This window comes from Rhinolophus sinicus, linkage group LG16 (genome assembly GCF_036562045.2).
Source record: "Rhinolophus sinicus isolate RSC01 linkage group LG16, ASM3656204v1, whole genome shotgun sequence".
Classification (NCBI taxonomy): Eukaryota; Metazoa; Chordata; class Mammalia; order Chiroptera; family Rhinolophidae; genus Rhinolophus; species Rhinolophus sinicus.
This window is the reverse complement of record NC_133765.1, coordinates 19,626,264-19,650,993: the sequence shown is the minus strand read 5'-3', so window position 1 is coordinate 19,650,993 and position 24,730 is coordinate 19,626,264. Positions and strand designations below refer to the sequence as shown.

At 44.2% G+C, this 24,730-nt stretch overlaps 1 protein-coding gene across 2 annotated transcripts in view; it reads left to right on the top strand.

Annotated features, from left to right (window-relative positions):
- The first annotated feature begins 423 nt into the window (after nucleotides 1-423).
- RNF185 (ring finger protein 185) overlaps nucleotides 424-24,730 on the top strand; it is a 28,232-nt gene continuing 3,925 nt past the window's right edge. The window contains exons 1-7 of one of the 2 annotated variants that reach the window (XM_074321068.1): nucleotides 436-583; nucleotides 10,018-10,186; nucleotides 14,897-15,125; nucleotides 17,719-17,737; nucleotides 19,382-19,494; nucleotides 20,920-20,974; nucleotides 24,168-24,285. In XM_074321068.1, the coding sequence (XP_074177169.1) occupies nucleotides 14,950-15,125; nucleotides 17,719-17,737; nucleotides 19,382-19,494; nucleotides 20,920-20,974; nucleotides 24,168-24,285 (481 nt within the window). In that variant the 5' untranslated portion in view covers nucleotides 436-583; nucleotides 10,018-10,186; nucleotides 14,897-14,949. Of the gene's footprint in view, nucleotides 584-10,017; nucleotides 10,187-14,896; nucleotides 15,126-17,718; nucleotides 17,738-19,381; nucleotides 19,495-20,919; nucleotides 20,975-24,167; nucleotides 24,286-24,730 lie in introns of both variants that reach the window. The other variant, XM_019754299.2, reaches the window with a different exon arrangement.

Below are 24,730 nucleotides of genomic sequence, written 5' to 3'. Positions count from 1 at the left end.
CTAACTCCATCATGTTTGTTAGTTGGCTTCTACTAAAAGGAAGAATTTTCCTTCTCCCTCATTTATTTATCCACATTATTTATATTAGTAAAGACTCATGGGTTAGCATTTTATTCAGTTAGTTATACTCTGTTACTATCATTATGTATTTTGATGCTCAAAAATGCTCCAATTTGGCCAGTGGGATATCCTTTAAGTAAGCTCCTCTGTCCTTTCACATATTCCCATTATTCGGATGTCCATCATCCTTACATTCTGGTGCAACAAGATGTTCCAAGCTTGTCTGGTACTTTCCCTGTCCTGACCAAGGATCTTTGCAAAGCTGCCAAGCAGCTCCTAAGTTCCTCCGTTTCCTACCCGCAGGCGGAACCTTAGAGTCTCGGGCGTGGGCCGGAGAACAGCTCAGCGGACCAACCTTTTCCGGTTGCGGCCGGAAGTCTCGGAGAGGGGCGACTCTGCGTCAGGTGACTGGAGTTCGCGTAGGAGTGATCCGAGGTCCAGGCCGATCCACTGACTGGGCGGACAGACCCGCGGAGCAGCCGACTGACGGAGGAGCTCGGCGGCGTTAGCTGAGCAGCGGCAGGTACCTGAGGGGCTGGTGCGGGGAGCAGCTAAGGGCAGTCGAGGTTGAGGGACACGGGCGGGGGACCGGGTCCCGCCTTCACCGGGCCACGGGCTGCGACACCTGAATCCAGGGGCTCAGAGACAACAAGCCTGGCTCCGCCTCAGGCCCTCCGCCCCAGAAGAGAGGTCGGGCTGGCATGTGGTCTTCCGTCCAGTGATTACAGTTTGGGGAAACTGAGGCTCCGAGAAGGGAGAAGGCTCCTTACGAGCTCTCCTTTCCAGGCAGGGACTCACTATAACTCTCTTTCTGTCCCCCGCTGGAGGCCATTTCTCTCATGTGGATGTGTTTTTAATAAGTTTGCCCCGAGTGGAGAGGCCGAGGCCGGTAAGCGTGGTGAACAGAGTTGGGCTTTGGGCGTAAGAGACCCAGGTTAGAGACTTCGCCGCCAGCAGCCAATTGTGCGTTCTGGGCCAAATCCCTTTCTTCTGCTGGACCTCAGTTTTCTCATCTGTAAAACAGGGCAGTGCTTCTCAAAATACCGTTCTCACACCATCTGCTTTGGAACGCCATAGGGGTGCATGCTTTCCCATGGGGGATTCAAATAAGACCTCTGATTTAAAATGTGGGTCGGAACTTGGGAAACTGCGTTTTGAACAGTATGGCTCGGGTGTCTTGTACATGCTGATGTTTGAAGCTCGCGATGTTTGAAGCCCACTGATTTTAAGTGTTTTCCTGCTGTAAGGACGAGATATCCATTCTTTGCTTTGAGGCAGCTGGAGCCTGTTCAGGGTCTTTGAAAGAACTGGGTGTTTATCCCAGGAAAGAGAGCAATGAAAGGGAACTGTCTTTAACAACTGAAAAAATTGTTATGGTGAAGAGCAATTCATCTTTGGGGTTGAAAAAGGCAGAACTAGGACCAATAGATGGATTCTACAGGAAGACAAGATTTTGATTTAATAGAACGTAATGCTGGTCAGAGGTGACCAGCAATGGAATGGGTTGCCTCCTAAGGTAGTGAGCTTCCGGCTATAGGAGGTATACAGGTGTTAGATGGCGGTCCTTTCCAATTTGAAAGCTTCTGATTCTGAGTAATTATTTTGAATCTTTCTGGAGCTGACTTCTTTTTTCTGCCCTTTTTTCTTGACACCTCCATTCCCTCAGCCTACATCTTCTTAGAAGTAAGGCGGTGGGTCTGAATGTAATGTATCTTTTGTCATCTCTTCCTGATTGTCCTGTGAACCATCCTTTTCAAGGACTTTGGAATGGCCCATCAGATAAAGACGCCTTAAAATGATTGCTGAATGAATAACCAAGCAGGGTCCCCACACCGTCCGTTTATAGCTTATTTTCTTAGAACAACTTGGAAATGCCTCTGAAGGAAGACTTTGTATTTGATCAGGAGAAGCCAGTGAACTCTTTGGATCACAGAATTGGATCACAGTCAGAAGGGTCCCTGGAGGTTGTTTAGGCCAGCTTTTCTTCCCTGGGACATAAGTCTCCCTTAATCCTCTCTCCAGCAGTGTGTTGTATAGATGTTGTGTCTACCAAGGGGATTTTTGCAATCTATGGTCTAACATTCCATCCAGCGTTTAAAACCGGTCCTTTTGTGGACTTGACATGTCAGTTCATCCTCGTTTATGGGTTATCTGCAGGTAATGCTTCTATATCCTATATCTTTAGTTTTCTAATCAAACATCAAAACTCCTATTTTGTGATTTATAAAACTCCAAGCAGATTGCTACTTCAAAGCCTGTTAGGATGCTTACGTTGCCCTATGGAGCAAAGATTCCATATTATGACCCAATTCTGCTGACATGCTTCCTACCCCCCAAAAGGTTGGGTTTCAGCCAAGACTTTCTGTCAGTGTTTATATTCCTGCCTTGTTTGTGTTTCCTACGATGTAAAAAAAATAAATTGCGAAATTCTTATTCAGGTATCATCCAGGTGCTAGGTAAAATGATTTTAATTTGGCGGTGTTTTTAAAACTTCTCAATCTGAAAATTTCTTTTTAAGAAAGTACCTAAACAGGTATTTACATAGTGCAGTCTTCAGGCCGCTAATCTGAAGAGACGCCTCCAAAAAAAAGTGTTCTATGGTAATAATAAGATTGTAAAAAGCTATATATCATTATCCCTTTTTGGAACTTCTCAGTGTATCGTACCACATTAAAGCCACTGAGACATCTGCAATAAATAAATGTGCCTAACCTTATTTAATCTAGTGTTGCCAAACTTAATTGATGTGAAGCACTTTTTTTTTTTTTTTTTTTTTTTTTTAACTGAAGCGCACATTGGCAAATTCTGACCTAGAGCAGGAGTCCACAAAATTTGGCCTGTGGTCCAAATCTGGCCTCACTTCCTGTTTTTGCATAGTCTGTGAGCTGGGACTGTTTTTCACAGTTTTTAATGGTGGGGAATACATCAAGAGAAGAATAATATTTTGTGATATATGAAAATTATAGGAAAATCCAATTCCTATAATTCCATAAATAAGGTTTTATTGGAATACAAATTCCAGTGTCCGAAAGTAAGATCTATACTCGTTAATTTACATGTTGTCTTTGGCAGCAGAGTTGAGCCATTGCCCCAAAGATCATGTATAGTCCACGTGTCTAAAGTTTTTACTGTACGGTGCTTTACAGAAAAATTTGCCAGCCGCTGACCTGCATCACATATGTTTTTAAACTTGTTATTTTGAAATAATTTTAGGCTTGCAAAATGAATATACAGACTTCCTGTATACTCTTCACCCAACTTTACCTAATGTTAACGTTTTACACAACCATATTAAAATTACCTAAACAAGAAATTTAACATTAATACTATACTAACTATACTATATTCACATTTTGCCACTTGTCCCACTAATGTCCCTTTTCTGTTCCAGGATCCAGTCGAGTTTCCCATATTGCATTTAGTTGTCAAGTCTCCTTAGTCGCTTTCAACCTGAGATTGTTCCTTGGTCTTTTTTATTTTTCATGACTGTAAACTTTTTTTTTTTTTTTTAAGATTTTGTTGGGAAAGGGGAACAGGACTTTATTGGGGAACAGTGTTTACTTCCAGGACTTTTTTCCAATTCAAGTTGTTGTCCTTTCAATCTTAGTTGTGGAGGGCACAGCTCAGCTCCAGGTCCAGTTGCCATTGCTAGTTGCAGGGGGCGCAGCCCACCATCCCTTGCGGGACTCGAGGGGTTGAACTGGCAACCTTGTGGTTGAGAGCCCACTAGCCCATGTGGGAATCGAACCGGCAGCCTTCGGAGTTAGGAGCATGGATCTCTAACCACCTGAGCCACCGGGCCGGCCCCAAAGAATAGTAATTTTAACTGTGAAAGCAATTTATGTTCGTTTTAGACATTTTGGAAAATGCAGAAAAGCTCCCGTTTCTTCCCACCCAGCACCTCTACCTCCAATTGCTAAAGAGAGCCTTTATTATAGTTGCTTTATTTCCTTCTTGTTTCTCCCCCACTGGGTACATTTTTAATGGTTGAAATCATTCACTATACATAGATCTAGAGCTTGCTTTTTTCTGTTAACATTTTAATGTTAATGTTTCCATGTTTTTGCCAGCCTCTTTTGTAAGTCATCTAATATATTTACTTAACCATTCACTTATTCCTTAAATCTTATTATGTAGATATAAGTACATAATAAGCACTCAGCATGTTCTTGATGGAAATCTAATTTTTCTTTTTTAATAGCACAGATTAAAACAAAACCTTGTAAAATATACCTAACAGAATTTACCATTTACCATTTTTAAGTTTCAATTCAGTGGCACTAAGTACATTCACAATGTTGTGAACCATTGCCACTATTTTGTTTCTAAGATTTTTCATCACCCCAAAGAGAACCTCTGTACCCTTTAAGAAATAACTCCGTGTTCTCCCCTTACCCTAGCTCCTGGTAACCTCTAATCCACTTTCTGTCTCTGAATTTGTCTATTGTAAATACTTCCTGTAAGGAAATTATGTAATAGATGACCTCTTGTGGAAGTGTAGGGATTTTTCCCTCAATTTTTCTTATTTTGGTAAAGTACACATAACATAAAATTTACTATCTTAGCCATTTTTAAATGTACACAATTCAGTGTTATTAAGTATATTCGTATTGTTGTGCAGCCATTACCACCATCCATCTCCAGAACTCTTTTCTTTTTGCAAAACTGAAACTCTATACCCATAAAATAATAACCCGCCATTACTTTCTCCCCCTCAAACCCTGGCAATCACAATTCTATTTTCTGTCTCATCTTGACTACTCTGAGTACTTCACGTACGTGGAATCCTACAGTATTTGTATTTGTCTTTTTGTGAGTGGCTTATTTCACTTAGCATAATGTCCTCAAGGTTCATTTATGTTGTAGCATGTCAGAATGCTACCACATTCTGTAGAATTTCCTTTCTTTTTAAGGCCGAATTGTACTCCATTGTATGTAGACACCACATTTTACTTATCCATTCATTTGTTGATGGACACTGGGTTGCTTCCACATTTTAGATATTGTGAATAATGCAGATATGAAAGGGGTGTACAAATATCTCCTCGAGACTCCACTTTCAATTCTTTTGGGTATATACCCAGAAGTGGAATTGCTAGATCATACGGTAATTCTATTTTTGATTTTTTGAGGAACCGCCATACTGTTTTCCACAGCAGCTGCACCATTTTACGTTTCTGCCTAAAGTGCGTAAGGTTTCCAATTTCTCCACCTCCTCACCAACACTTGTTATTTTTCTGGGGTTGTTGTTGTTATTGCTGTTTTTTCTCTTAATAGTAGCTGCGATACTGTGATTTATAAGATATTTGGTCTTTATCCAGAGTTGCTGGCTCACAGCTCAGAAAACTTGGGATTTCCTAAGTGTGGGATGGGGTGTCTTTTGTTATGCTAATGATGTGACTTTAGGAAAGCACCTCAGGATGGGAGCTGATTGCCAGTGGAGCCAACCATGTGATTACAGGGTTGGAACTTTCAGTCCCACCTCCAACCTGGGGGGAGGCGGGGGATGAAGATTGAGTTCAGTTGCCAATGGCCAGTGACTTAGTCAATCATGATTAATGAAGCCTCCATGAAAACCCAGGAAGACAGCTTGTTGGTCCTTTTTTAGAGAGCTTCCACATTTTGGAACCAGAACTCTGTGTGCCATTGTGTGGGGGCCTCAAACCAGGCCCCAAGCTCCGTGAGGACAGAAGTTCCTTTGTTTGGGACCTTGCCCTACGCATCTCTTCATCTGGCTGTTGATTTGTATACTTTAATATACTTTGTAATAGATAGTAATCTAGTGAGTAAACGGTTTTCTTGAGTTCTGTGAGTTGGTCTAGCAAATTCATTGATCCAAGGAGGGGGTCATTGGAACTTGTGATTTACAGTTTGTTGGTCAGAAGTGCAGGTTAAATCCTGGGCTTGTGGCAGGCGTCTGAAGTGTGTGGGGGGGCGGTGCGAGGGGGGAGCAGTCTTGTAGGACTGAACCCTTAACCTGTGGCATCTGATGCTCTCTCCGTGTAGTGTGAGAATTGAGTTGAATTCTTGGACACCCTGCTAGTGTCCAGAAATTGTTTGTTGGTGTGGAGGGACCTGCCCCCACGTTAGAATTGGGTCCGGGAAGCCTATCAGTAGCCATCCTAATTGGTGTGGGAGATATCTCAGTTTTGATTGGCATTTTGCTAATTAGTGATGTTGAGCAGCATCTTTTCACGTTGTTTTTGGCCATTTGTATGTCTTTGGAGAAATGTTTGTTTAACTCCTTTGCCCACCTTTGAATCAGATTATTTGTTTTTTTTGTTGTTGAATTTTAGGAGTTATCTGTGTATTCTGGATATTGAGCCCTCAGCTACATGATTTGTAAATATTTTCTTCCGTTCTGTGAGTTGCCTTTTTATAGTGTCTTTTGATGCGCAAATGAAGTCTGTTTTGTCTATTTTTTCACTTGTTTCCTGTGCCTTATCACGTCTTATCCAAGAAAACATTGCCAGAAATGTAGTTTTTAAAGTCGGGAGGTGGCTTCTGACTTAAGATTCTCAGAGGTGGCCCTAAATTGCTGCATGGCTAACGTGGACCCAATTTCTCTACTCTTCACATCAGCTGGGGATGACATGGATCTGTCTCTTCATTTCATTGATTAGTGGGGGCAAAGCACCACCGAGTGGGTGCCCTTATACCCCAGGTGGCCTAAGCACACGCAGAGATCCGAAGCAACAGGCCATGCCTGCCTCTGTGAAATGGACTAGGGGCCAATCTGCCCTGGGACCAGTCCCTACATTGACCCCTGTGGTAGTCTCTATAGCACCTGACTGTTTAATATCCGCACTCAGAGTTACTCCTCAGAAGCACCTTGTGGTTTAGGCATGTGGCGTTTTTTTAAAGATGGATAGCTCTCTGAATATTGGAGTAGATCCTGGGCAAAAGCCCAGGAAACTTGTTTTTTCTTAACAATATCATCTCTGCAAAGCTATTTTTCAGTGTGAGGTACTTTTTTAAAAATAGCAGTTAAATTCCAGTTAGACCATGGACTCCTTGAGGGCAGGAACCAGAACCTCGTCTGATTTATTTTCCTTATTGAGCCTAGTTCTTGGCATTCTTTAAATGTTTTCCAGACTGCACTAACAGCGTCAGGTGGCCTGGGACACCAGCCTGATTTTGATTTGTTAAAGTCAATATTAAAAATCATTCAAAATGGTGTCATTTTGGTTTCATTATTTTTGGCCATGGTTGGTCCATCTTACATATCCTGATGGTCCTCCTCTTGGAAGGAGAAGTGAGGTCATTGTTTTGTCAAGTATATGCTGGATGTTATTAAACTCTGAAACGTTTTCTCCTTATTTAGTTAAATCTTGTTGACCTTATTCCTTTTCTTTTTATACTGTACCTTCAGAGTATTTTAGAGGTCTTTAGCTCAACCTCAGGTAAAATCTGTAATGAGAGTTTATTGAATCTGAATTAATAAGGATTTAACTGACTGTGAATACAAAAACAAAACTCATTTTGAAAACTTTTCTGATAACAGAGGAAGGGCAGGCACAGTTAACAATTACCCCGTCTGCAGGTGAAGATCCTGCCTTAGCGAGTGGCCGAACTGAGTGTCAGGCTAGGTGCTCTGATTGTTCCTTGCGCTGTATTAGACTAGAAATCCACAGCTCTTAGCTGGGATCTGTCCAGTCCGAAGATCTTTTCTTTAATACTATGTTTTACCCAGTTATATTGGTTTGAATTAGAATTGGCAAATCCCCATCGTTCACGTACATTTATCGAACATTTACTTTGTTAGGCTTTGTGCATGTGGCTCTAGTAGGTGTCTAACTAGTGTAAGTGACTTTAGTGAATAATTTATCCTCTGTGTGAGTAGCGTTATCTAATATTAGAGGTGGGTACCAATTTGGGAAAACGCGACCTTTTTCTGGTTGCAGATCCCTGATCTTTTTTTTTCTTCCTTTCATTTGTTTAAGAGTTTGGGGCAATACTTTTAAAAAAATTATTCTAAAACAGTTATGTAAATTTCCAGTTCTGAAAAACATCACTGAAGAATATCTTGTTCTTTTCAGATACTGATTTCCCACCCCTTCAGTGGGCTAAATTGATTCATATTGAGTTGTACAGTTGTAAGTACTCCTGGGCATCAGACCCATCAACCCACCTACATTTATGAGGTACTCTTGAGGTGCCTGGCCCTGTTGAGTAAGGCACCTGGAAGGTGGGTCTGAGTTTGAGGAGACAGACACATGAGCAGGTCACTGAGGTCCTGTCAAGCACATTGGCTTGGGAGTTGGGAAGCTTTGCCTCTGACTGGCTCTGTGACCAGGGGCCAGTGACCTAACCACTCTGAGCCAGGGGAGGCGAGCAATGGTATTGTGGGTTTACCTCAAAGGCAGGCTGTAAAGATTAAATGAAATAATCCATGTGGAGGGCCGAGAGTGTTGATGTTATTGACAGAGATAATAAAGAACGGGTGCCTCCAGATTTTAACACTTGGGGGGAAATCTGATTTGCCTGGCTGAAGCTAAGCGTGTCCCATTCCGGATTTCCTCATACACGGTTCTGATGGCTCACCTACTATGCCTTCAAGGAACGATGCTCATTCAGAAAGGGAAGTCGTGACTCATTCATTCAGCACATTCACCAAGTCCCTGCTGATGTCATAGCTCTGTGGGGCATGTAAAGAAGAGACCTTACGGGGACGGGGTATTAACAGTTCTTGAGCCCTTCACTGTGTGCCAGGTACTGTGCCAGTCCCTTACTGTTCTCTTTCTTTAATCCTTACAGCTATCCTGTGAGTACAGCAAGGGCTCAGAGAGAAAATAATGTCTGAAGTCACAGAGTCAGCAAGGGGCAGAGCTGAGATTTGAAACCAAAACCATCCAATTCTTCTGTGCCATGCTAGTTTTTAAGGACAAAAGTCCTAAGTAAAAAGTTAAGGAACATTTTTAAGGCAATTATATAGGAATGACAAAAGGCAGCCTCTTCGATGACTCTTAAAAGCTCGTGCCAGGGCAATCCAAATCCTCTTTGCCCCTTTCTTATGAAATCGGTTAAGCTTTAAGAGAAAGCACTGAAACGTAAAACAAGAAAAAACCCTTTCAATTCAGAAATGGTGGAAGAAAATGTGACCAAGTAGGCACAGCTGACCCTGGAATTCCCCCACGAACGTGAAGGGCATTAGGCCTTTTTCTCCCTGTCTCAGTCGCAGCCCTTTCTGCCCTGCCACCGCCATGTGTGCCCTGGGCTCCAGCCATACTGAACTTGACACACTGAATTGTCCACTTGTCCTGTGTGCCGCGTCTGTGTCCTCCCCCGCATGCTCGGCCCGCACACACTCCACACGCCTCTGTCAGCGGCCAGCACACTGGGCTGCTTTGCTCATTTACTTGTCTGTGTCCCCTTTAGACTTGAATCCTGTGTCTCTGTATCCTGAATCCCTGGCCAATAGGATCTTTAATCCTTCAAGATAGGAGAGGGGTTAGTTGAACAATTAGGGAGGTTAGAGAGTACCAGAGAAAAGGACCAGTGTAGCCCCCAGGAAAAGAGGTCCGTCTTCTCAACCTGCTCTGTCCTCCTGGGCCTGGAAGGCCATCCCTGCCCTTGGTTCTGTGTTTGAGGGCCAGGCCTCTGTGAGCTAGTCTCGGGACCTGAACTCCACACTGGCTAAACATTTAGAGCCTCATTTCTGGGTGTTCCAAGTTCCAATCGACTTACTCAGATTTCTCCCCACCCCAACCTTCTGTGAGTGTGATGTAGACGTTCTTGGAATGTGGGTCCCGTCTACATGTGCTCCAGTCACAGCTGAATGAGCAGCAGACAGGTGCAGACACACCCCGGTTCTTGGCGTGTATGAATAAGCATGTGCCCAATGGAACAAGACCTCTGCTGGGTCCCGTCTCGGATCCTGCCAGTCATTTATCACCCAGATTTGTAATCCACAACGAGGATTAACATTTCTTGATGCCTCTGTACACCCCGGTCCAGGAATTCTTAAAGGAGAAGAGAAGGCAGATTATGAATACCTGCAGTTCTCTAGAACCTGAAGATTTCTTCATGAGGGCGAGTTCCCTGGTGATTCCTGCAGGGATATGGAACTTGCACGTCCTCTCCCTGGCCCAGTTCCTGTGAGGTGGGACAGGCCAGCTCTGGCAAGGTAATAGGAGGAAGGGTGCTGGGTCAGTTCACTTTAGCTTCCAGGCTCTGTATTCCGAAGGGATCGTGAAGCATTGCATTCATCATTAAGCCTCTGCCTTAGCTCCAGAACCACATGTGCCACCCTGGACATCTCAAATTTAGGAATGTTTTTGGAAACTAGGTGCGAACTGGTTTCATAAGTGGTAAGCTCTTTCCTGGATGGACCAGGTGATGGCTGATCTGAGAGCTCAGTAGACTTGTTCCTCACCTCCCAAGTTTGTCTGACCTCTCCGTAGTCCCTGTGGACGGCAGCTGGGGGTTGTGTATTCCGAAGTACAGGCCCTGAGGTTACTGTGCCTCCCAAACTCTGTGCTGTGTTGTATTGCTTTGTGCTTTTGGTAGCGTTCTCCCCTGTTTGAGAGCTGGGTTTCCAAAACACTTCCTCAGAGAATCATCTGGAATGGAAGGTGGGAGACACTTATTTAAAGATACCAGTTATTGGACCCTGTCCAGGTCTAGATTCTATTTAAATCCCTGAGAGGGTCTAGGAACCAGATACCGGGGAAGGCTCCTTGTTTAGGAAAAACGGGCAAGTTTGATGGAGTCCCTTGCTAAGAATCCATGTGTCTTCCTTAGCTCCCGTTCTAGACTCCAGAACTTCAGCTTGGCCTTGCTGTTCTCTCTGACCAGCCCCTCCCCCTGGCCGTGAATATAGTTGGTACTGGAGCTGTTGTTTGAATGCATAAATGGATGAGTGGTGAGTTTGCTTTGCACTCACTTCAACGAGCACAAAAGTTACAGCATTGCACAATGAATTTGAAGGAAAACAAAGACCAGGTGTTTAATTTTGTAAAGCTGCACGTTGAAGGGGTAACCTGTAAGAGTGAAAAGAGTCCTGGTGTTGTGTTGAAAGTCTGGGTTTGGCACTGCAGATGGCCTGGCCTTGGGCAAATCCTCTAACCTTCCTGGCCTGATGTCCTCCTCTGTAAAGTGGCGTCAAAAGTGGTAATAGATGGGAATGTTTTGAAAAGTAGAAAGCAGCTTCAAATCAGGAGTGAAGAATAGTCAGGGGAGGGACGGGCACAGAACCAGCCATACGGTTGCTGTTTGGTCAGGTCCAAATCCTTAGGCTCTACAGGGACCAGGAAAAAATTTTAGTAGGATGGCTCCTCAGGCATGCTCAGGGCCTGCTTCCCTCTGTCTGTTTCCTGAGCCCACCAGGGTCCTCTCTCCTCCGAGCCACTGTCCCAGTCCTGTTGGGCCCATGAGGCTGTGGCCACAACCTGACTGTCCCCTTATGCCCGTGGGTAGGAGTATGCACCATGCAGAGCCTTGTTGGGTCCAGGGAGTGGAGAGGCAGCCGACCAGGACAAGTGGCATATATGTGCGTCTCCCCAGCAGCAGCTCCCACCCACCGTGCTGTGTGCTTCAATCACTGTGTTACCGTGTCTCCCCGAAAATAAGCCCTAGCCGGACAGTCAGCTCTAATGCGTCTTGTGGAACAAAACTTAATATAAGAACCAGTCTTATATTATATTACATTATATTACAAAGACCAGGTCTTATATTATAGTAAAATAAGACCAGGTCTTATATGAATTTTTGCTCCAAAAGATGCATTAGAACTGATTGTCCAGCTGGGTCTTATTTTCGGGGAAACACGGTACCTCATAAGGCCACAGGAGCAGCCTTGTAGGAGGCATGAGCACCTGACTTCTCAGGTGAGAAAACCAATTGAAGCCATCAAGGTATTTACCCTAAGCCACATGGCTAGTTTGTGGTGGAGCCAAAACTTGAACTCAGAGCTTTTCAGGATTGGAGAAATTTTAAAAACATGTACTGTCACTGTTCTGTCTGATTTCAAAATTAATACATGTACTAATGTCAGTTTTATGAATGGGGAGGACTTAGAAAGTATGTCACTACCTCTAAGCTCCCACCAATACAGAGATAATCACTATTAACAGTGTGGTGTGTTCTTCCACATTTTTAAAGACATTCAATAATATTTATATTCATTATTGTAACAAGTGTAATATTATACATACATTTTACAATTTCCTTTTTTAAAAATGTTATTATAAAAGTAATACCTGCTTGTCACTAAATATTAAAACGGAGTAAGAATATAAAAGTCAAAGTTCCCCAGCCCTTATAATCCCAGAAAGAACTGTTGATAGTTCAGTGTGTGCCTTCCAGACATTTTCTTTGCGTATGTATGTGTGTACATTCATTTGTATACTTTGTTTTTACTCATTCATATACCTACTCTTTTGCAACCTGACTTTTAGAAATAATACCTTTCATTGTGGGATTTTACAAGCACACACACAAATAAATGAATACAGCGAATCCCTATTTGTCATCCAGCTCCAACAGCCATCGGCTCCATCAACTTTCCTGTTCTTAGTTCATCTTTTCTCTCCGCTTTCACTTTTCCCCCTGGAGTGTTTTAAAACAAATTCCAAACGTCTTATTCCTTCACTAATACTTAAGTATGTATTTCTAGCAGATGAGAATTCTTCAAAAACATTGCACAATACCATTATCATACTCAGCAAAATTAACAGTAATTTCTTAATATCAACTAACATCCAAGCTAAATCTAATTTTTGCCAGTCATCTCACAAATGACTTTTTATAGTTGGTTTGTTTGAATCTGGTTCCTGTGAGACCCTCACACTGCCAGTTGGTTTGTCTCAAGTCGCAGTGTAGAGCTCCATGCCCCACCCACGCTATTTAGTTTTTGGAGAACTTGGATTATTTGTCTTAGTAAAAGTCCCACACGGTGGAGTTGCTGATTGCATCCTCCTGGAGTTAACACACGCAGCTATGCCTCCTGTTTTCTCTAAATGGGTAATTCATTTTAGAGGCTTGGTCAGAGTCTGTTTTATTTTTAAGGCAAGAATTCTTCACTGTTGGTGCTGTGTCAGGATTGTCAAGATCGGTCCTTGCACCTGACTTTATGGTTGTCTTTCCACATCTGTACACTCAGTCCTTCGTTTTAAAAGATTTTTTTTTTTTAAGAACAACGTGTTGGGTACTTGAGCTAGAAGAACAAAGACAGGCCATACTGTGGACGTCACAGGCAGCCCCCATCCTGAGGAAGAGAGCAGATGTGTATGGAGAGGAGGAAGCATAGGGTCCTGGGGAAGGGCCTGGAGCCGAGGCCAGCAAGGCACGGAGCTGTTGGCAGCCAGCTGTCCTTCTGGGACATTACGTAAAATGATGTAACTGCGTGAAAAAGTGGCAGTGAGCCGCCCTCCTCTCCCTGCTGTCACTGAGCTGCTGTCGTGGTGGGGGATGCTCGTGAGCCCAGAGTCCTGAGTTGGTGGGAAGGCTTCTTGGTCTAAGAGGACTGTGGATTTGGGGTCCTTGCCTCGTACTTTGGAAGCTGAAGTCAGGGTGGTGGTCTTGTGCTCCACTGGTGAGTCCCAGACTTGTGGGGGGGGCTACCTGCTTTGGAGAGAGTGGGTGAGGTGACCTGGAGAGACACAGTTTCAGAGCTGGAAAGGGCACCTAGGAGACCATATAGTCCAGTGCCACAGTTTCTAGATGAGAAAACTGTGGCCCAGAGAGAAGAAAGGAGGTAGGTTCCCAAAAACACCGATCGGCTGGGTCCAGCATCCAAGTCTCCAGTTCTCTGACGGGTAGCCAGCCAGCATTCCCTGCTTGGAATTTCTGAAGTGTGAGGGTGGTCAGATCAGGCTCTTGACAGATTCTGAATCTGCCCCCAGGATTTCTGAGTATCCTTTGGTGTTGGTCTAGTTCTCGTTGTTTGGCGCCTGGTAGGTTCTTTAGTTTGGAGGTGGTAGTGAACAACAGCATTGGTGGCTGGCCCGGTCTGTGTGGGCACAGTGGCTTAAATACAGACCAGATGTCGTGGGTCCCAGTCTCAGCTCCACGTTAGTCAGGTAGCCAGTTTCTTAAGGGGATTGGACCAGATCAAGTTTGCCCAAAGCCTGGTATGAATGGGCCAGCCAGATGGTTTCAGGTGGTATGAGGATAAGAGAGGTTTCGGGTGTAATGAAGGAAACTTCATTACATGTATATTTATCTTTCACTTACAGTAAGTAATACTGGTTTTCTATTTTCAGCAGTGTCAAAAGTCTCCTTTTTAAAGGTATTGAGGCTAAAAAGTTGATAGATTTAGACAAAATAAGACAGGAGGTATGCTAACCTGGCAGAAGGCGGAATGTAAAAGATTTCAGTGTGGAACACATTGGACCAGATGACTTTTCTGGTCCTTCCTAGCTTCCAAATCTTTCAGAGTCACATATACTTTATATTCCGGCATATACTAGTCGTAAACTTTCTGGCCTGAGCAGGGTCACCTGCCAATAGAGAGGCTGTCCAAAGTTAGAGGACAGCCTGTGAATGTTCATTTCGGTGGAGCATATATTTATCACCTCGGGTGGTTATCTGGGAGAATGGAAAGACAGTGACACAGCGTCCCAGGTCCTTTTTAGAGTTGTCTGGAGGCTGCTTTGTATTGGTGCAGTTTGTGTATTTGCGTGGTACATTCTGGGCTGTGTCTGTGGGAAGTTTATGAGTCATTGCTATCTGGGTATTGCCCCATGACTGTCATCCTCTGCAGCTCCTGGGACATCTACTCAGGGGTTCAGTCATAATCTGAACTTCTAGAGCTGAGAGAAGATGGGGGTATAGGCATGGAAGCCGGGGGCAGTGGGCTGCAGAAATGGGCAGTCAAGGGTTCTCTGCCTTTCAGGATTTCCCCTGAGTGGGGAGAATCTTCACTCAAGAGTTTGCTGACAGCCAAAGATGGCAAGCAAGGGGCCCTCGGCCTCTGCATCCCCTGAGAACTCCAGTGCAGGAGGGCCCAGCGGCAGCAGCAATGGTGCTGGTGAGAGTGGAGGGCAAGACAGCACCTTCGAGTGCAACATCTGCCTGGACACAGCCAAGGACGCTGTCATCAGCCTGTGCGGCCACCTCTTCTGGTCAGTACCCTGCTGCCTCCCCGAATGGCATACTGCCAGATTTCAAAAGCTCGTAGCCCTGCCCAGCTTTGGAGGTTGCCCACCGCTTTGGGTCCTGATACACTTGGGCCCAAGGGCAGGCAACCTGGGTCCTCATCCCAGCTCTGCTGCTGATGAGCGGAGTGACCTTGGGCAAATCCTGTCCCCACCCTGGGCTCCGTATCCCCATCTCTAAAGTAATAACACACCATTTAGTGAGCACTTACTAGGTGCCACTTACTGCGCTGAGCCGAGCGGCAGTGTAGCACGATGCCTGTGAGCGAGGACTGGAGCCGGACTGCCTTTGCCTTGTTAGTAGTCCCGACTCGGCCACTTTTCCTGCTGGATGACCTTGGGCAAGTACTTGCACACACTCTGCCTCATTTTATAGGTGGCTTGTGAGCATTAAATGACTTGAAACAGGAGGTTTAGAAGAGCGCTTGATAAATATTGTGTTAGCCATGAGCCTAATCATTGTTACCACATTTTACATAGTAGATCAAAATGAAGTGGCCGAGTCAGAGTCCATTCCAGCCTCAGGGGTTACAGAAGCCCCTCCTGGCTCTTGAGAATCTGAGTGAACGTTGAGATCTTATTTATTTTTCTCTTAGTTTTGAGCTGGACCTTGAACGGTGAATTGGGGTAATAGGAGGCTGAGAATGCCAGGTAAGGCAAAGAGTGTGTGCCACCCCAAGGCAGGCAATTTCTAGGGACCAGCACTGTTGGGTTCATCTGAGACCCTGAGGCTACTCTGTACCTCAGATAACACCCTGAGTGGGTGCTGTGGGCTGGGCAGTGTTAGATGGTTAAGGGAGGGTTAGGCCAGACTCTCAAACGCAGATTTGACTGAGTAGGACACAGAGCTATTGGATAGTAAGTGGTGTGAAGAAAGGATCATTTAAGCAATATTTAGAGGAGTTTAACTGGGCAACAGTGGAAATGATAAGTTTATTGGTAAATGAATAGAGTGGGGCAGAGATTTTTGCCCTGGAGGCTCTTGCCCTAATCGTTAAGTTTTATGCAGAAACTGTTGTCATCAGCCCTCTCCTAGAAATTGGAGATACTCCAGTTTTACGATTGAGGTATCATAAAACCAGGACTTGAGATGAGTGACAAAATTAAGTCAGGGTATCAATGGAAAGAACACAGATTCTAAAATGAAACAGATGCTTCTAATTGGAGCGGCAAATCTGCTATTGTCTCTGTTCCCCAGTTTCCTTATCTGTAAAATTGCACTTCCTCAAAGGTTAGTGTGACTATCCAATGACATTAACAAATGTAAAGCTATTCAGCCACAGCCTGGCATACAGTAATTGCTTAATAAATGGATTGATCATCATTATTGTTATAATCCTGAACTTTTCCCCTGAGGAATAATTGCCTCTACTTCTCCGCACCTCCCCCCCACACACACACACACACTGCCTTTGCGGGAAGTAGCCAGTGGAGATCTGCCATGATTTAGGGTGTCGCTGGCTCAGTTTGGAACGGCATGGCAAGGTTAATATTGGAGTCAGATGTCAGGTGTCTGTATGTCCAGGGAGATCGTGTATCTAGATTGTGAGGCTAAACTGTGGTTCAGGAATTGGGAAAGGAATTATCCTCTGAGTTCAAATTTTATTTAGCTAGAGGAGACATGTTGTTTGAGGGACAAAACCATATCCACGTTTTCCACTGTCCTGACACGTAGTAGGTGTGCAGTAGGTATTTGTTAGTAAAATGAATGAATTGAGAGACAAAAGTTCAAAATCTGGCATTAGAGTGACTTTTCCTTCAATTCTGTAAATGTCATTTTTTTGCACCCAGTGCTAGAAGGGACAGTAAACTGTAAGTCAGGAGACTTATTTTTTTAGTCCTGGTGTCACAGGAAAATCATTTCATGTTTCTGAGCTTGGTTTCCTCGTTTGAAAAGTGAGATATTGAGTCCCAACCTCTGTAGTGTAACTCACTCAGCTGAAGGTAGCCCCTTCTGCCAAGCAGCACCCCTATCTTTCCTGTTACTTACAGGTGTTTTTACAGTATATCTGAACTTGGAAGCTATTACTGCCAGCCAAGCTCTCAAGGCTGCGGACAGCCTGAAGATTTTGTTAAGCTGGATCTATATCCACACGTTCCTTGTGAGTCCGAGGAGGCTATGAACCCACTGAAATTGACTCTAAAATAGTCTGTGTGTGTGCATGCGTGCGTGGACAAGAGCATGAGAATGCCCCCATGAATTTTTCTGCACCGAGCGGCCTTAGCTTTTGTTGGATTCTTTCAGAGGTTGACCTGTAAAGAAGCTGGGTCTCGGATGGTCTGCAACCTGGGGGTCTTCACAAGCAGTGGGATTCCAGGGGTAGAGATTGACATCTTATCTCCCTGGCCTCATTTTTCCTGTGACTTTAGCCCAGGCTTTTCTAATTTCTGGCACCAGTGGTCCCCCCAGACCCTCAGTGGGGTGGCAGTGCCCCACAGTTTGATCCTGTTTTCCCACTTTTATGCCCCCACCTCAGTGTTTCTACTAATGAAAGCGTTTTTCTTCCTTTCCCCCTTTCTTTTTCTCCTTGATGGCTGGTTGCCCTGGGGACTCTGACAGTTGGCCGTGTTTACATCAGGTAAGGTGCATTTCATTTTACTTTGTCTTTCATCAGCTGTGGTTGCACAAGACACCCCTGGTCTCAGGAGACTATAGTCAGAAACTGCAATCTCCCCTGCTTGTGGGCTCATTTGCTTGCTTTCCCCCCACCCCCATTATAAACTTGTTCACTGACAGCACTTGATGAAACAAGGGGTCAGCGTAATACCAGGATGGTCCTGACTGCTACCCATGGCCTTTGTGGCCTTGGTACGCCACTCCCTCCCTGGGTCTCAGTTACTTATTTGTAAATTGGATTGGATTTGATAGGATGTTAGGTTCTTAGTTTTGGGATTGTGCCTCTATAAAAAGTACTGCCTATCTTATCAATAAAACCCTTAAAGGTCTTGAAAATGTTAAGAGGGAAACTTTTTTGGTCTCAACAGAGAGCTTTTGTGAGGGCGGGGGAGTCTGTTTTCCCAGTTTTAGATTATTGTAAAAACCAGTAAGTATCACCAAGACTCAGCTGCTCTTTGGTGAGACAGTGGGGCCTGGCGTTCATAACTGGCTGTGAATAATCACAGAGCTGGCTGTCTCCACGGTTGTTGGCAGTAGAGCCCCACATAGTATGTGGTTTAGGAATGACGTTCCAGACCGGGAGAGCCTCGGAATCTGGATGGGAGAAAGTGGGGGAAATTAGAGGGGTTCCTGCTACATTCGGGGCTGTGCACGCTGACCCCAGTGGAACCTGGTGGAACATATCTGCTGTAAATTTATGAAGAGCACATGACATAGAAGTTTTGGAGCTTTTGACAGTAAGATAAAGGAAATAGGATGTAAACTCATTAAATGCTGCCTTCTTGGCCCCGAAGTCCTAGATTCACATTTATATAATAAACTTTGTATCATTGGGTCTAAAAATTAAATTTATATTCCAAGATAAATGTTGAGAATATATATATTAAATTATTTAATGTCTACAGAGACACTACAGGTAACATGTTTTTAAGAAAGTTAAACAAAATGTTTTTAATATAACGAGTGAAAGGGCCTGAGAAATCCAAACCAGGATTCTGGTGTTTTTAATATTGGAAGAAGTAGTGGAATGCAAAAATCAGTGAAAGCACATAAAAAACACTAAGCAGATTTAGGTAATGAGCAAAATCTATACTTTAGCACATTGTAAATCACTGGAAAATGGTCTGCTTATGTCCAGATGCTACTGTCTGGGATACAAAGTTGTTGAGGAAATGCTGTGAAAATGAGAAAACACCGAAATAAGTATCTGACTGCCAGGGTAATAGAACTGGTCCATCGGAGAAGGTGGAGATGTAAAGTTCATTATACCTACACCCACAGCCTAAACTGAGGCTGGGTTTGCCAAACCCTTTGACATAGCTCCAGGCTTGCAGTTGCTTCCTGCTGTATTGCTGGGAGCCCCTAGAGAGAACGAAGCATGAAGAAGCTTTTAATTATGATGGTATTTAAAGGCAATTTTGATTTCACTACTAGTAAATATTTATTGAGTGGCAGGAGCAGGAGTCAGAGAGTCGGGTGCCTTGAGGTACTCCCTGCTGGTGCTGGTGTTTCCAGTTTAAGGCCTCTGGTCTGTGTTCTGCTGGCTCTGACTGACTGCTCTGTGGTGGGCTTGCACCATTCATGAGTTTTTCTCTCTTGCTTGCAGTGGTTGGAGACCAGACCTAACAGACAGGTGTGTCCAGTGTGCAAAGCCGGGATCAGCCGAGATAAGGTCATCCCCCTCTACGGCAGGGGCAGCACTGGGCAGCAGGACCCCAGGTAAGGCCGTGGGGAACCTCCCACACCCACTCCGCCCCTTGGACATGAATTCACTTCCATTCAGCACTGACTCACCCATCCCTTTACTTAGTGCTGGTAGACCCTCAGTTCTGAGGCAGTTGGGATCCAGATGGGAGCCAGCCAGGAGGGGAGGGGAGCCAGATTGCCGCTTGCTGAGCTGTAGTGCAGCTCTCCACTGAGCATCTGCCAGTGGGCAGGCAATGTGCTGGGCATGGCAGCACACAAGGCATCACAGTGCCATGTGTGTGAAGTACTGTAAAGAGCAGTCTGGGAAGCAGGTTCTAGCAGGAGAGTCTGCAAGGAGGGGTTGTTGCAACAATGATGTATGAAGTATGGGGGGAGGAGAGGACAGGGGGGTTGTGAGGCTTTGTGGAGTTTGAGATTTCTGAAAATGGAGGTGTGGGTGGGTCTAACATTCTGACACAAACACAAGTACTGAGAGCCCTTCGTGGTGTGACACACACACATACCCCATCTCACCCCCTAAACTCCCCAGCACTGTCTCGGACCTACTCCCACCCTGCCCTGGGCCCAGACATATTGGACTTCTCTTAAAGGGACTTACCCTTTCACATCCATGAGCCTTTCTTTGTATTTGTTTTCCTTCTGCCTCTTCTGCCTTCCCCAGCTCTTCCCACCACCTCCTCAAACTTCTCCTCATCTTTACCTTCTCCTTGAAGTGGCCCTTCTTCCCCACATTAGTTGCTCTCACCCATGCTCCCACCCCATTTAGTTTATACTAAATTCTATTAAAGAGCTCCTTTCCCACACTGTATTGTGATTGGTTGTAGCTTCCTTTAAACCATGAACACCTCAAGCGTAGTCTGTTATCAGTCTTAGTATTGGTTTCATCCTGCCTTGTGCATGATGGGTAATGAGCCCTCAGTCCAATATTTGTGGGATGGATGATGGATGGGGCCGGGACCCAGAGACAAAAAGCATAGTGTGGATACTTGCCCAAGAGGACTGGGAGATAAAGCTGAAGTTAATAGGGACAGATCAGAGAGACCCTGAATCTCAGCCCCCTCTGCTGACAGGCCATCCTCTGTTTCAGTTTGGATTTGGGTTTTTTATTTTTATATCCATGACCCCTGTATCACACAGGTCCAGGGAAAGGTGTCTGGCTGGCATTCATAACCAATGTGAGTGGGGCTCTCTGAGAGGAGTAGGCTGAATGCAATCTGATGAACATCTTGTAACAAACTGATTTTCTGCTTGGTTTTCCATGGGTAGGAAAAAACAATTGTAGGCAGAGCAAAGAGTTATTTAGTATCTGGTCTATTTTGGCATAGGTCCATCAGCTGGGCAGGAAAGGGGGTGTGGCCCTGGTGAAGAATCCCCACTCTACTTGGGGAGCAACTCAAAGCATTTTGTCATAGACCTATTTTACACTTTCTGTTTCAGAGAGAAGACCCCTCCCCGTCCTCAAGGACAGAGGCCAGAGCCGGAAAACAGAGGGGTGAGGAAAATTCTCAGAGAAGCTTCTAGAAATGAGCCCACGGCTTTAGAAATTTCTCTCTTGGCCCTATATGTTTTCCTCCTTGATTATAAAACTAAAGGGAAAATTGTAAAGTATGGAAAAGATGGGGGAAATAGAAACATTTTAGTCTATTTTCCTTAGTATTTTTCTATAATTATCTATACACATAGAAATTTTATAGATCTATTTATGTATGTGTATTTTATAGATAAATATGTATATATACATATCTTTATTTAGTTTTTACAATATTTGGCTCCTGTTTTGTAACTCTTAAAATTTTATTCATTCTCTATGTAAGTGCCTTCTGTGTGTCTGGCTGCCATTCTAGGCACTAGTGAGCACAGCAGCAAAGATCCTGCCTTTATGGAGTTTACATTGTCAGAGAGAGGGAGATATTCAGCACGTCAGTCATATTTTACGTGTCTGTTTAGTGTCCAATATATAGACTTCATATAATTTATTTAATCTACTGTTGGACATTTAGCTGTTTTTCCCCCCTTTTTTTTACTGGGATAAATTCTTAAAAGTAGAATTGCTGGCTCCAAAAATTTGCACATTTAAATCAGATGTTAGTCTTTAAAAAAATTTCTTGTTAAAATATTAAAGAAATTTTGGGTGGCTGGTTAGCTCAGTTGGTTAAAGAGTGTGGTGCTGATAACACCAAGGTTGCCGGTTTGATCGCCCCATGGGCCATGGTGAGCTGTGCCCTCCTTAAAAAAAAAAAAAAAAAAATTGAAGAAATTTTAAAAGCAAAATATTTACTTACACTACTAGAATCCCACAATTATCTCTTTATTTCCCCATCTTCTCTTCATCTGTATGCCTTTATGTATCCATTGCCATTTATTTATTTATTTTTTTTTTTCTGCTTTAAATTTTAATTTTGGCAGTATTTTCCATGATGGTCTGTAGTGTCCTCTTTATTATTTTTGAAGGCCACATTCCATTGACTATTGAAGCATTATAATTTAGGTTTTCCGTATCAAAGGACCTTGTATTTACTTCCAGATTGTGTTATTATAAATAGTGCTACAGTGACCATCTTTGCACATATTTTTTTTTCTCATTTGAATTATGGCATTTCCTTAGGATTCCCAGGGATAGGATTATTGAGTCAGGGATCTTGATAGAAATTAAGGGTCTGATCTCCAGATTACCCTCAAAAATATCAATGAACAGTTGTCAAATGATTATTATATGAAAATAACTATATACACAGGGTTTAATATGCACACTCTCGTTTAAGCTTCACATTAGCCATTTAACAGAAGAGCATACTGAGACCTAGTAGGTGAAGTGACTTGTCCAGGACCTCACAGACAGGCTGAAACGCACATCTGGCTGTTACTGAGATCCCTGCTTTTGATGACGAGGCAGTAGCACTTTACCCTTCACAGGCTCTGGTTCCCAATGGAGTATTAGCTCCTAACCCAGGAATCAGAGGCCCCAGGAAGTCACAAGCCCAGGCCTTGATAAATGCTGTGTGTACCTCTAGCATTTGTAAGCACCTGCAGCCACCAGTGATGCTTTTTTCCTACTCTGCCCCAGGAACATAAACCCACCAAATGTGAGGACTTGCAGGATTGTATAGACGTTTTGCTAAAACGGAGGCCGGGGGTTCAGTCGTGGGGATTGCACTGAATGAAGTAGTAGTTCCTGATGAAACAGTTGCACCGTTCTGGGTAAGGCAGCCTTAGTCCCAGGAGCCCACCGACTCTCAGCCATGCTGGGTCTGAGTGGGAGGCATTTCTGCATTGAGATGGAAACTGGTTGTTTTCCTTCATGTAGGTTTACCCTCGTATTAAATTGACCGTGAAGCTTTATAGTAGGTAGTGCCGCCCAGCAAGAAGTTTGGAGTTGGATGCCAGTCTGCTCAGTACGAAGTCGGGAGCAGTCACTTGCGTGACTTGTGAAAGACGCACAAATGAAGGCTGTGGAGGGCAGTTGACCCAGTCATTTTTCTTCTTTTTATTATTTTTTAATAATTTGTTCTAAAGATCTCCCAAGGCCTGTGAGGGAGGAGAGAAATATTTTGTAAGATGTGCACAATAGTTAAGAGCATGGGGCTTCGGATCACATTGACTTAGTTTTAGACCTAAGCTCTCCCCGCTACTCCCTTGGTCAAGTTAGTTCATCTCTCTGAGTCTCAGTATGGTCATCTGTCAAATGGGGTGATGCTAGTGTAAGAATTGTGACTCCTGTATCCTACTGCTTCACATGGTGCAGGCAGAGTTAGCACTTAGAAAGTGGGAGGTACTTATTCACAGTATCACGATGCCCATGGAGTCTTTCCATGTGAAAGACGACTCGGTGTAGAACGTGTGTAGGGGAAAGCGCAGGATGGCACACCGAGCTGCCGACAGCCGGAGGGGAGGGGTCGTGAAATGGAGGGTGCGTGAGGAGTCCGCTAACTTTCCTCCAGTTATTCCTGTAGTGTGTGAATGTCTTATAACAAACGTGTATCACTTTTATAATCAGAAAAAAGGTGTTTTGAACTTTTAAACTTCTCTGTAACAGTATTAAAAGAAAGTTTTAAGGGAAAATGCTTCCCCGTCTCTTGTCCACATAAATACATAGTGTCTTGTCATGTGCTTGTCACCATGGTGTTCAAACAATTTCATCTGATAACTCGGTCACGGAGCTCTTCTATGTTGCTGCATAGTCAGTGTAATGGTCTTTAGAGAGCATGGATCAAGATTTTCATCATGACCTCCATTGTTGGCTAATTAATTGGAGTTGCATTTTTTTGCTATCACCAATAATGTGTAGCTTGTACTGACGTTCCTTTGTAATTTGGTATAAGAGGTATTGCTAATTTTGCTGTTGTAAAGCATGTAGAAAAATTTACTGGCTAGCAAATTTTGGGACTCTGGGAAAGAACCTGGAGCTCTAAGAACCCTGACTTGCGTCAACAGAGTGTTTTACTTTTGGTCAGAGCCAGTTCCTTCTGGCACTCGTAACTCCTTAGATGGGACCCTTGGAGGCTAGAAGGGGAGGGCAGCCACCAGGATTTCTCTGTGTTGGAGTCTAAATGGGAGGAAAAGGTTCGCCTTTGGAAACAGGTGGCGAAGGGTAGGAAGGAGAGGTGGGTACCACATATAAGGTGACGTGTTTAACAGGTGCAGGAGAAACCTGCTTGTTCTACTTAATTGCATTTTTTTCTACACAGGGATTTCAAGGATTTGGATTTGGAGATGGTGGCTTCCAGATGTCTTTTGGAATTGGGGCATTTCCCTTTGGGATATTTGCCACGGCATTTAACATAAACGATGGGCGGCCTCCTCCAGGTGAGACCCTGCTCCCTTGATAATCCTGTTTGAAGGCTCCTTGGAATCTGGCAGTGTGTAGGTTTCAGAGAATTGTTACTACATAGATAATCAGCCTTTTCAAAACATGCTACTAAACTTTTCCGAGTGCAGATAGTCACGCTGCTGATAATGTTGAGAGGGCTTTCTCTTACAAACTCAGGGTCCTCATGATAAGCCTACGGGACAGACGTGTTAGCTCTGCTTTGCAAATCAGAAAATGCTCAGTAATGTTTCCCAAGACATACCCCAGGCCCATAAAATGAAAAAGTGTAAACCATACCCAGCTGAGGAAAAGCTGAGTCCTGCACATGTACCCCCAACTTTGACCCTTGGGGGCCAGAGGGGCAAGGTGACCCACAAGGAGTCAGGACCGCTGTATTCTCTGGCATATCTGTCCAGCTTCCCTCAGGGCACATATGTGGCT